Source organism: Lathamus discolor, chromosome 2 (genome assembly GCF_037157495.1).
Source record: "Lathamus discolor isolate bLatDis1 chromosome 2, bLatDis1.hap1, whole genome shotgun sequence".
In the NCBI taxonomy this organism is placed as follows: domain Eukaryota; kingdom Metazoa; phylum Chordata; class Aves; order Psittaciformes; family Psittacidae; genus Lathamus; species Lathamus discolor.
In genome coordinates this window covers 83,876,131-83,889,517 of record NC_088885.1, presented here as the reverse complement: position 1 = coordinate 83,889,517, position 13,387 = coordinate 83,876,131, and the positions used below count along the sequence as shown (strand labels likewise).

Here is a 13,387-nt window from a genome sequence, read left to right as displayed (position 1 = left end):
AAAGCAATTCTCACAGCGATCTAAAAAACCCACTGTGGTTTCTGGTTTGGTATTTACTGTCTGAAAGGTACGGTGGAGGCATTTGCACACATGGTTGGCAGGATGAGATACCCTTTATACTGCTGCTAGCACACTTAGCACATTTTTATGCCAATCTGCTCTTAAAACATATAATCCCCACCATGTATTTTTTTGGCAGTTAGATAAATGGTATCCACTTGTGCCTTACTCCAGCTTTTTCTTCCTCACATTTGTTCTACCAGAGTAGGGTGAGAAGCCTTTTAACTGAAATAAACTGACAAATCACGGCCTAATCCTGACACCACTAAAGCTGTCAGCACATCTTCCACCAGCTAAACGAGACCTGAATTTAGGAGTCTTAATTGCTGTTAATTTTACTTGGCAATAGTGCATTTGATTGTGGCTCATAACGAATGAGGTTAGCCCCTGTGTTTCCTGTCACAAACCACTTTTATCTTGCAATTCATTGGTTTTGCATATGCAGTTCCTTTTCAGCAACATGATCTGGCTGCATGTAGTATTTTATCTCACAGGTCAATTTAGCTGTACACAGGCAGACTAAGAAGCAATGACTGATCTGATTTTCCTTTGGTTTAGTTTTAAATTCTTGGAAATACGGTGGATGATTTCAAACAGGGCTTGTTTCAGCTAAGTACATCCTGGAGCAAGCAAACATTTTCTTCATCAGTATTTGGAGCTAGAAAGTTCAGTTACTAATCGGTAAATAAAGGGAAGGAGAGGATTTGGCATTCGAATTAAGTGTCACAGGACATGACTGTCCTTTGCACAACATATGGGCTTGTGAATACCAGTTCTAAAACAGAGCATAAAAAGACCCTAAATAAAATTCATTTTGATGTATTTACTCTGTGCTCAGTTCCAGGAGCAATCCCTGTATTCTCACATAATTACATGATCAGTACTACTAAAATAATGCATGCTATCTGTGTTACTGTCAGTCTATGAAACAACCTTTGCTAAATGTTAACATAAGCAAATGAACCCAAACCCACTTGAAAGATACCACAGAATCGGGAGCAGAGATGAGAGCTTGCTTACTTACTGATGGACAGTTTGTGAGAAATCAGTTCATTAGCTAAGCAGCTGCATCACAGTAAGTAAGGGAGGGCTTTTTTTAATCCTTAAAAACACAGCACCTATGTAGTCAAAAGATAGCTCAAAATCTAACAAAGAGCTAAGGTTAAAATCATAAATTAGACAAGAGCGTGAAGCCACCTAAACCAATATTTTAACTAGGATTTTTAAACCTTATCAGTGGGACAAGGAACAATAGGTATCAAAAGCAAAAGTAAAGAGAAACCAGACAAAACAATAGATGTCCACTAACACAGCCCTAGTTAATCTTTGGTTGGTTTACTTTTTAAAGAATCTGTTACACTTTGCTATGGAGCCATGAACTAACTTTCTTAATATTTGTTTGGCAGAAATCCCTCTGACATCACTGAAGACACCCTTAGATAAAAATGTTGTAACATGGAAAGAGGAGGACCACGCATGCAAAACCACACAAGAAGTATTTATTACACCCCTAACATAGGCACTCACCTTGTCAAAAGCAGGGTATACTGCTCTGATCTCTGTCAGCCAGCCATAAGGCATGTGTCCCACAGGATACGTAGCTGTTAAGATTGCCACCGCCTATGAAAAGAGACAGGGAAACATGAACACCTAGTCTTTGACAGAACATTAAACTAACACAGGTTGCCACTTCCTACCCAGATCATCACCAAATTGACCCTGATACAGTGAGAAACCATGCAGGCGACTGGAAGCTCTTTGTTTCAGGAAGACTGTCCCAGTGGCCACATTTGGCCTGGTATTTCAAGCTTATGAACACTTTTGTGCCACGAAGCTAAGTTACTCAGCTTTGTTGTTTCACCATCACTCTGACACTTAGGGCCTATAGTGAACTTGAATTGGTATGTGCCCCTCCACCAGCTAAATACCTCCCTCACTGCTCCTGAGTTATTTTACCTACAGATGCCAGAGTAGCAGAATGCCTTACATTGCTTCGGATGCTTCAGTAGCTTCAGATCAAATGTAATAATTTTAATTTATATATATTTAACTTGGCTATTTATAAGTAAAACCAGGTTTAAGACAGCCAGACAACAAAAGAGTAGGCCTCAGTGACTGACTGTCTTTGGACATCAAACTGCTTTGGGGCAAGAGACAAAAAAACGACCCTCTCCTCATTTTGGTGCTCATCAACAAAAACAAAACAAAAATTATTCCAGATGTCCATTTTTATCATGAGAAACAATGCCTGGAATTTCAAACAAGTCCCTTTTTCACTTTCACAGCTGCAGACCAAGAGGTACATCAAAGACACAACCCAACACACATATATTAGGTGTTTAGGGAGCTCTTCCTGCAGATATTTTTACACATGTAAAAAGCATTACACTTCACAGAATCATAGAATAGTTAGGGTTGGAAAGGACCTTAGGATCATCTAGTTCCAACCCCCCTGCCATGGGCAGGGACACCTCACAATAAACCATGACATCCAAGGCTCTGTCCAACCTGGCTTTGAACACTGCCAGGGATGGAGCATTCACAACTTCCCTGGGCAACCCATTCCAGTGCCTCACCACCCTAACAGTAAAGGACTTCCTTTATATCCAATCTAAACTTCCCCTGTTTAAGTTTTAACCCGTTACCCCTTGTCCTGTCACTACAGTCCCTAATGAAGAGTCCCTCTCCAGCATCCTTGTAAGCCCCCTTCAGATACTGGAAGGCTACTGAAATTCTGTCTCCACAGCTTTTTATCTGCAGTCACTGGCAACTCCCAAGCGAGTGAAGCACACAGTATCAGGTATGACAAGTCAGCAGTGCTGACAGAATGTTTGTTAGGCGTCAGATGTTTGAATTTTCCTTTCCATTTAGTATCTTACAGCTTTGTCTTTCCTACAGAAAAACTGACAGCAAAGGTCCTCCCACTGAGGATAGCTGAGAATAGGTCAGCTCATGGTGATCATTGGTGAAGGCTCTGCACCACAATCAGAAGCCTGGCTCCCATCAGCTGCAGGAGACTATTGGAGTGATCTGAAATTCCTCAAGAGAAACAGGGTGCATTTCATATCCCAGCCAGGAGAGATATTTTTTTCAATGTGCTTCAAGACTGTTTCAGGCTTCAAGGATAGAGAGAGCACTAAACAGAAATGTACTTAAGGCAACTTTTTTCTTGTCATCATGGCTGGGAATAGAAATGCCAAGGTAACCCCATGTAAGTGATCATTTGCAGTAATGGAGAGCACTTCTCTTACCTCTGTGGCTGCAGAACTGCCGCCTAGGTCCCGGGAAACAAAAAGGTTTACAATGGGCCTACTTATTCGCTGAGTTGCCAAAATTAATGCCAAAGGCCACCAGAAGCTCAGCATCTTCCTTATTGTAGCCTCTCCCTGCAACACATAGGAAAAAATAAATAAGCAGAAGTGGGTTTGAAAAAACTCATGCAGAACTGAACCAAAAGCACAAAGAAAGGATTTTTGTTTCCACCATCCATTGTCAGTTTGGTACATTCATTTCAACAGTTTTCATGATGAGCCTAAAATATTTTCACTCATGTTAGTAATACTGATTCAAAAGAAGCTGTGTCATGGATCTCAATAAATAATGCATAAGGTCCCTATCTGCATAATTTGTTCTGGCTACCAGACGAAGATGTGAAAACCAGTATGACATCGAGGAAAAAGAGGAATTTTGAGACTTTCTTCCCTCTGAAATAAGGGAAGTTCATGCTGTACTGTTCATGCTGTACTGGCTTACAGCTCAGTATAGAGATGTTCAGTAGGCAGCACATCCATACCATGAGAAGCATTGCCTCATGTGCACTGTCTGGAATAGTTTTCACCGTGTCTCTTTAAGTGAAAATGTTTCTTCCTGCAGGACGGAGAGAGGAGGCCCTTCAGGCACAGTGGTTTTAATACAGTATTATAACACAAAGCACAAGTTTTAGATTATTCAAAAAAGTGCAAAGTACTGAGACATACCCCCATTTCAGGCCCACTTCTGTCAGGAATGACGTTATGTATGTTCCTGTAGTAACCGAGGCATAATGTGGTACATCGGACAAGTGCTCCCATGTATAAGGACAAGATGGGGATCAAAAGAGGCTCCCTGCACTCCAAGTGACTGTGAAGCAAAATGGCTACAAAAACAACCTGCAGGGCAAACAAATAAATGATTAGTAATCTGTCTGTGTGTTTCTTTATGGCCAGCATTATCTCTTGTCTGACTCCCAGATACTACAGTAGCTATCTGACTTTGAGCTTATGGCACTCAAAACTTTTAGTCAGGACCCCCCTGCATTCGGTCATACAAATGAGAAGAACAAGAGTTAACATCATACAGAAGCTCTATTAAACTGTACTTGAAGGTATGGGTAGGTGTCAGACTAGGAGCCATAAATAGGTTAGCATGAAAGTCTGGCAAGGTCTGTCAGGAGCCATGTGGCTGTCACGCTTCCCAGGAGAATGTGCTATTCTGATATACACTGAGGCTGGAAACATGCTTCTAGGGTCATCTTGTAAGCATTACTTCTTTTTTGCAGGGTGTGGGGCAGTGGCAATTAAAAAGTCGGATATTTTAAAGTATTCATTCCAGTATTTAGAAGCAAGAAGTCTTACATCATCCTACTTTTCTGCTTTTTTGGGTGAGATTTCAGTATTTCATCATTCTCAGCTATCTGAGCACATTGATGTAAATGAAATGGAAACTTTTGAGCTAATGAACAGCTCATAATTCAGTCTCCTAAGATTAAATTCCCAATCCAAAAATGCAAAGGAATTAATATGACATTATTGTCTTCATTAAGTACAGAGCTGACGGCATGCCTGTTGAATTCTAGAGTTGTCTCTGGATTGGGGGCACAACTGGAAAGCCAGCTGTGTTTGGTACTGTGAACAGCAGAAGCAAGGACAACCCTGCGGTCACATGCTGGCATGCCAGTGAGTTACCAGAAGTACAGAACATGTTCTTCAGAAGCAGGTTCTCTCTCCTTCACTGCTAAAGCTTAAGATATACTTGAGAAAAATCACACTGTGCAAATGTTAATTAGGCAGGCCGTGCTGTTCATGAGGGTTTGCAAAACTGCTGCTCTGAACCCTACAAAAGAATTGTTTTTCAGTAAACAGGAGCAAAGGCAGTCACAAAAAGTGTGCATGTAAAGCAAGCCAAAGAGAATTAGCTACTGCCTGCACATCTATGGCTTGTGTAGGGAGTTCTGGGGTATGGAGAATAACAACTTCTTGTCTTCTGGATTTGCTCTTGGTCTGTGCAACATTTTGTTAAGAGAAGATGACAGGTGTCTTATTCTGCACAGTCCTGGCACCCCACTCACCAACCACTGTTGAAAGCGCATGTGTGCCATGGCCAGAGCAAGAACTGGTTTCTGTTTTTAGCTGTATGCGACCTGACATGCATCTAGGGTCAGCAAACTTTGCATGGTCGCATCAGAACAAGAGCATGTCCTGAAGGCTAAGGTTATGTGCAGTAATTAGTATTGTCTTCAGGGATTTAGTCCAGTATTTTAGAGGGGCAGACACGCAAAACACGCAACAGCAGCTGACTGAATGGTTCAACCTGGTTTATGGTTTGCTCATATTTAGTGGGAGGAAAATGCTATGGAAAATTGAACTAAGTGCTGTTGACTTCATGTTTCCTTTGATGCTGTACTGTTATTAGCCTCTTTCTTACCCAGTCATTACACCATTAAGCTGGTAATGGGACAGTATAGCAACTGTTTTACAGGTGCTGGGACTCTCCATTTAGCAATATTTTTATATATGCTTTAAAAAGAGGGTGGTGTATTGGTTCTCAACTGCTGCAACACTGGCCAGCAGCAATGTGTATGAATGTTGTTTTTAAGTGTATCTAGTACAAAGCAACAAGATAATTAATACCTCCCCTCCCCCCCCCCCCCCCCCCCAAATAAAGCAACATTTGGTCTTCTCTGCATCACCCAGGATCTATCAGCACAGATCCCTTCTGCTGCAGTTCTGAGCCTTCAGTTTTTGGACCACTAACAATAACAGTGCCATATCGGCACCTGGAAGACGGCTTACACTACTGTATTTCACTGGATCAGACAGCATGGGCAAAACTAACAAGTGAACTGGAGAATCAAGCCTTCATTCACTTCCCCATCTACAAGCCTCACTCAGGATTTCAGTGCAACTGTGTGATGCACCTCACACATGAGAATCCACAACATGTTTCTGCCGTTCTGAAACATGGTTGTGGAGGTGCTGTAAGACATAGCCCTAGCCCAAAGGATCCTGGTTCCCATCTCCTGACATCGGTTTGGGACTGAGCTGATCCAGTCGAGTGAGACCAGCCTAAACCACAGCTGTCAGTAAACAGCCTCCACATGATGAGCAAGCAGCCAGAGAACAAACCACAAGATTACTTCCTCTGGCGTGTTGTTCACCGTAGAGAAAGAAGGCAGTCTCTGTGCAAGGGAGAACCTGCTTAGGAAAACACCTAATCTGTAACCCAACAGAAACAGTGGCTGCTAAGTGGAGTCATTACCTGAGCTATGACATCTGAGATGGAGGCACATCCCACTAGGAAACTGTACTTGTGTTTCAGCAGAATCCCAGCATGGGTCCATGCCTAAAAAAACACAGAGGAGAGTTTGGGAAATGATTATGGTATTTGTGACTGATTTCAGGTCCCAGAATATTGTTTTCTGGTTGTTACATTGTACACAAAGAACTTACAAAGCTATTTTCTACCAGCAGTATTTGGTGTGAACCTGGGCAAATGTTAAGCTAGTAATACAGAGAAAGCATTGCTGCATTCACTTCCTTACAGCCAGGGCTGACAGGGAGAATGGGAATAACTTTATAGACTTCATAGAGATTTTCTGAGCAGATCTAATTAGAAAATGCTCCTTATCATAAAACAGGTGCTACAAAGGATGGCTTATCATAATAAATAATTCAAGGGAAAAAAAATATTATCATTCACCAGCTGGATGCACCTCTGAAGTGTAATCCTCACTGTCCCACTGAGTTATACTGAGTCCTGTGTGTATATATATATACTAGAAGAGAAAACTTAATGATTCAACTTCTTCTTATGGTCAGAGAGTGTTTTGAGCAGGCAAAGTGGTGGAGGTGTGCTGTGAGAAGGCTGTTCTTTACCAGTTTGACACAGAAGTAGAGGTGTTAAAGACAGCTGCTGTATTTCTATGTTGTGCAGGCCACAAGCAGTAAGGCTGGTGATCTGGAAAGCAGCAGCCTACCCCACGTGTGGGTGCTCTTTTCTCGAGCATTCAAGATATACTGGATTTAGCTGTGCTTGTAAATATGATGATAAGAAATATATTTTCAACAAATGCGCTTTGAGAAAATACTGAGCTTATTCCCTGTGAGCTCTGCAAGTGATCTGATCAGTGCTTTCCAGCATGCACATACCGTAACTCTAATGGGACAACTGAGGTTTTTACTTTTGTTACGAGCTCTGTATGCCCAACCAGATGCTTCTTCCAGGTAGCAGGGGACAATGCGTCCAGGTATATCCAGAGCTACTGCTTGCAAAGGACACACCTTCCTTCTGCCCACCTGCAGCTTCCCACCAGGTAACAGACTTCATGAATCAAGGTCACCAAAGAAAAAATAACCTGAATATTAAAATTCAGTTCTGTATCAGGCACTCACCATGGCATCCATAAAAGGGAAGGCAGCAAGATAAAGGAAGGCCCTCCGAGTTTTACTTCCCACTGATTCATCCACATGGTGCAGCTTATTAATAATGTAATACCCCAAATCACTATATGCTGTAGAGACACAAGAAGAGAAATGAATAATAAAGGTTACATATGGGCTCTGGGTATGCTGCTCAGAAGTACCTGAAAGGCTGTGATGCCTAGGACATGCATCTACTTAGTAAACAGCTGCAGGGACTTCAGGGTGTTACAGTCTCACCAGCTGCTTTTTATGACTAAGGAGTACTCTCATGGCTCTTTTTCAAGTGACCTTTGGCAGAAGAGTGACAACAAATAGCTGTGTTGCGATGTGGGTATATTAAGTGCCACATCTGTTTGCTAAATTAACACACTGGTACTCCAGAAAATCTACTGGTCTTTCATTAACTCAAGGCTCTTTGTTAGAAAAGCCGTTTTCACTAGACATTGTGTATTTCATGGGATGTAGTAACTTATAAATACCAACACTATCTATTGGCACTGCATTCATATGACGTTACCTGTAAACCTGCCCAAAGCTGTAAAAGAATACTATGAATTGTGAAAGGATGCAAAAATCACACTCATTAAGCCTCTCCTTTACTCTGCCTGATGATCACCTCTGCTGGGACCTGTCAGGGCACTGCACCCTTCACTGTACAGTCTCCGGGCAGCCATGACCAGCCTTAGTTTCCTTCCTTATCTACAGCCCACATCTCAGAAGCCACAGTCAGAAGAGGGAACCACTGGAAGTCAGGGGGTTGCCACTTCCGACTGCCAGTATGTTATTTCACTGGCCTCTTTCAACCCAAGACAAGAATTTTTACTGTTGGGCAACACATCTCTTGCCAGGTCTCTCTTCCCAAGGTGTTGCGTTAAAGACAGCACAGATTCACCCCACAGCTCTCTGAAGAACTCCTCATACCTCTGCTGCTACCCATGTTATCCATCTGTTTTAGTGACTCCAGAGTCCTCCCAGTGACCAGGAATAATGAAGAGCTACCTATGACTGCAGTCTCTGAACTATGGGAACTTATATGCACAGTTAAAAATAATCCAAATAGTTTTAAATCTTTTAGAAACTATGTTCTAGATCTGCATATTGTTACTTAGTTTCTTCTATCCACTTGCAATAGCTATTGAAAGAGTGATTAGTTCATAAAGTCAACATTCCAACACAAAGTAATGGCAGAATTACTTGTGAATAGGGAACCTTACCTCAATTCTCTCTCCCACTAGTGTCTTTTCTAATTATTTCAAATATTGACATCTATCTGATTGTACATATATAACAATTCTATTATCATTGTATGGAACTTCATACATGGTATTTCAGGAAAGTTATCATTTTCATGCATGCAGGTCACATGATCAGATCCACAAATACTAACACTAGTTGCCCAATTCAATCTTTTTAGCCTAAAACTCTCTCCTGTAGCTCACAAACAAGTGTTTGGAAGCAATTAAAGAGGAGTTTAAGTCCTCTTGTTTTGTGATGGCTTAGGCAAATGGTTAACTGGACTGAAAAGACACTTTCAGTCCAAACAAGACAGTGTAAACAAGGTAGTAAAATAGAAGGAGGTGGCTTGACAGCATTTGGAACAGGCGTGAGCCTCATTCCACATATCCAGGATCGCCCAAAAGATGCTAAAATGTTAAAAACTCCACATTTCCCTATGCCGGTCCCTATCTACACGTCTTTTATCCAGACTATGACTGTTAGACTCACAGTCTCCCAATTCATCCAGAAATCCCCAAGTTGCTTAGCTGTACTCCTGAGGCACTCCAAGTCCTGTTTCCTTTCGAGTGGGGTTGGGGAAGAACTTTAAACCAGGACTCCAACCTTTCCCCAGTTCAAGGAGGCCAGTTTAGTTCTCAAAGTATTGATGTGCTTATTGCAGTCCAGCCACACATCAAGAACAGCCCCTTTTTATTTTTTGCGTGAATGACCATACACTGATTTTTGCTCAGTATTCTGAAAACTCATTATCCATGGATTTTTGTGTGGTAACTCCCTGTGGAAAGCTGCTTGTCTGGCAAGGCAGTACATGGCTGTTATAGAATTGACTTATTTGAATGAAGAAGTTTGGAAGGCTGCTGTGAGGGTTAGACTCATCCATCTGACTCTCAGGTTCTGCTGAAGTTGCTTTAGACTTCTCCTGCACAAAAGCTTAAAAACTGCTGCAGGAAACCAGGAAACAAACAGAATCAGAAGGGTCAGAGGCTGAACTACTCTCACTTCTAGGAACAGGCAGTTCACCAGAGGGTTGTAGTTTATTGGCAGAGCGCCCTCAAGGGACTTGTACCACCACAGCCCACAGCACCACATTTTTAAGATTTCTAGAGATACCAGCACTGTGCTCTGTAAGAACCATAGAATCATAAATGGTTTTGGTTGGAAGGGACCTTTGAGATCATCCAGTTCCAACCCCCTGCTACAGGCAGGGACACCTTCCACTAGACCAGGTTCCTCAAGGCCCTGTCTAACCTGGCCTTGAACACTGCCACGGATGAAGAATTCACAGCTTCCTTGGACAGCCTGTTCCAGCGCCTCACCTGCTTTAAGATTATTTTTTCTCTCTCCCCTCCAGAGAAGAAAAAAACCCAAACAAAATCCCCCAAGACTCTAACTGTACTTTTTAATGTGATTTTGATTTTAAAATTGTAATGGGAAAGCTTAATAGCTAGTTTTAAAATAGCCAGCTGTTCCGAATGGCAGTGAAAGCACACAATCACTTTTGCTGATGTCCAGAAACATTTCCACCCTCAGAAAGAAGGACTCAGCAAATGAGATTTACTGACAAATATACAGGCATGTGTCTCAGAGCTGTGAATAAAGCAATTGCTGATGCAATTAGAATTTAACCTTGGCCAACCTTACAAACTTATTATGAAGCATAGTACAAAATTAATAACACAGACAACAGAGCTGAAGAGTATTACATGAATCTAAAGCAGACGGCTCTTCCCATTCCTTGCATAATTTCAACCAAAACAGAGTAGTCCAACCCCAAGACAAGCTGCCTGTTTGCACTCCTCTAATACCTTATATATTTTGATATGTCTATGGCTTAGTTTTGCTACAGAATCTAAGCAGGAATTCTTGTTTTTGACTTTTCCAGTTGGGTTTTAATACACAGAAGCTTAAGAAATGACACCGAAAACTGCACAGCTAATTGGGTCACCTATTCTCTACAATGATTCCTCTAACAAGGCAATTACTACCATAAATGTCAGACATTCTCAAAACAACTGAACATACTCTTAATGATGCCAGCAGTCTCAACAAATAGCTGTACCACGGTCATTTTGGAGTTGTCTACTACCCAGCATGTTACACTTACATCATAAAGAAAACAAAAAGAAACCCTCATAGGAAATGATACCATTTACTTCCAGACAGTTACATATGTCAATATTAGCTTTGCTAGAGTGGAAAAAAAATCCAAAAATGTTTTGGGGTTAAAGTGTGTTCTCTTTAGATGCATTCCATTTCACATTGCACTGCCAGTTAGAAAATGAACTGGCAGACTTGATATGTAAAGTCTGTTCTGCTGTTGGTAAGCAGGATGGCTCACATGGCCAAAACTGGTGCTGGTCAGAAGTTTGTTCAGCTAAGGGATTTGGGCAGATAGATAAATGCTATTTATAAAAAGATAAAAATAAAAAATTGAATGGCAAATCTTCATTTGGAGATAGCAAAAGATTCCTTTGTCTTTCATTAGCATTGATTTATTTTTTTTGCTTATAGTAATAAATGAACTAAAAAAAAACCCAACAAACCAAACCAGATTAGGAGCATCTCAGGGCAGTCTCATTGCTGCAATCATCTTTTCCTGTGTTCAGCTCTAGTTCCAAAATTTCATTGTTGATTTTCACAAATCTATCTATGACTGTTGGTCTCTGAAATAGCTTTAGGAAGGCCAACATCTCATAAGTCTCAAAATGCGCCTGTTATAACTCAAACTCAATTATTGCTATCCTGAAATCCACAAATGCTTTGATCACAGTCTTTCTTCCTTCTTCCTTTGCCCTGAATACCTTGCTGATATGAAACTGCCTCTGCTGTGGAAGAAGGGGCAGGGACAGCTGGGGAAGCATGTTGCTGCTTTAGCAATGGCCATCTGAAGATGCCGAAATAGGACACATTTTCAATGGATGACATTTTATCATCTTTTAGAACAAAGAAAAAATACAAGCCTGGATTATATTCTGCTTTGTGTTCCTGTGGTATCATCCTTTTCAGAGCAAAATGCTTAGTACAGGCCATTACAGTGGGCACACCAGAACAAGACTGACGGGAAAAAAATCCTCAGGTTATCATAAACCACTCAGTTACTGCAATAGTGTCATTCTGAAAGTGGTGGGATTACACCTATATCTCACTTGTTATGCAGGTCTTTCACGTAATGCAGTGACCATGCACGTAGGAAGTTCAATGTAATCAGCTGAATTGCTAGAAACTGCTCAAGATTTCCCCTGCGCAGCCTGTGCAGGTAGTGGCCCATGCCCACTAGCCTGTCAGTAATAAACTGGCACAAAACAAATCACTCACATGTCTCAACCATCCAGGCTGCTATAGGTTCGCCTGGTTACTAAGGTTTTTAATCAGTAGTAGTAGGCTCCAGTTAAGTTAAGCAAAGTTAGCAAGTTAAGTTAATTAAGCAAAGAGGACTTTTCCTCAAAGTCACTTCTGCCTTGTCATTTCCAGAAGCTCAGAGAGCTGTGGAAAGTAATACTAATTTGCAAAAGGAAAGAATCTTTTTCAGTATACTATTTCTCAGTAAACTAGTGGAAGGCTGAACAATGCTGTTTCATTGCCAAAAAATGTGCATGTCTTTCATGACACTAGTATTAGGACTCAGTACGGGGGGCTTACCAGCAACACCATGAATTGCATCATGTTAGCACAATGTTATATAAATGATTTCTTTCTTCTGTCAAGCTGGCAATTTAGTAAGATGTCACAAATGCACAGACAGGCTTAGAGTCTTGAATCCCTTCTCTTACAGCCAAATATTGCCACCAAAAGCCAATCTCTGAAATAACGAGATGCTTTACACCCTAGCTGCATAGTGAAGTTCCCACCAGGAAACCCTAACTGGTGGTAGTAGCTGCCCTCAAAGCAGCACTAGGGAAGGAAGGCAGCATACTATCTTCTACTTCCAGATCACAACTGAAACAGCCAATTCAGAAGTACTGTCCTGACCACGGTCTGCAGCAGCATTTTAAGTGGGATGAGAATATGGTTTCAAAACCCTTTGGTCAAGGTCAACTTGTTTCTTGGTTCTTACTGCCACCTGTACAGGGGAGTGATAGGAACTGTCGGTGAGGACTTTGCGGATATTCATGGGAATGTGGTGTGGCGATGACTGAGGGACCCAGAGCTGTGAGTTGGAGTGGTTTGGCTCAGGCAGTCACTCCCACAGGGGACTGCGTTAGCTGTGGTGGGGAAGCAGTAGTGGGGAGCTGGCGTTGAAGCAATTAAGCATGAGTCAGGTGGGAGAAATGGTCTGTTTTGATATTGTAACTATGCAGAGGCTGCTGTTTGTGAGGGGTTGTGTGTGCAGACTGCAAATAGTCTCTATCACAGTTGGAAATGTGGTGATTCATTGTGGTCACTGTGTTTCTACCACCACTTGTTTTCTTCCT

General features: G+C 41.7%; 1 protein-coding gene across 1 annotated transcript in view; it reads right to left on the bottom strand.

Annotated features, from left to right (window-relative positions):
- The window catches only part of ANKH (ANKH inorganic pyrophosphate transport regulator), a 96,580-nt gene that overhangs the window by 24,487 nt on the left and 58,706 nt on the right, over positions 1-13,387 (bottom strand). The window contains exons 3-7 of the mRNA XM_065667586.1: positions 7,710-7,828; positions 6,577-6,660; positions 4,038-4,208; positions 3,312-3,446; positions 1,588-1,680 (exon numbers count right to left, since the gene is read on the bottom strand). Coding sequence (XP_065523658.1) covers positions 1,588-1,680; positions 3,312-3,446; positions 4,038-4,208; positions 6,577-6,660; positions 7,710-7,828 — 602 coding nt within the window. The remainder of the gene's footprint in view (positions 1-1,587; positions 1,681-3,311; positions 3,447-4,037; positions 4,209-6,576; positions 6,661-7,709; positions 7,829-13,387) is intronic.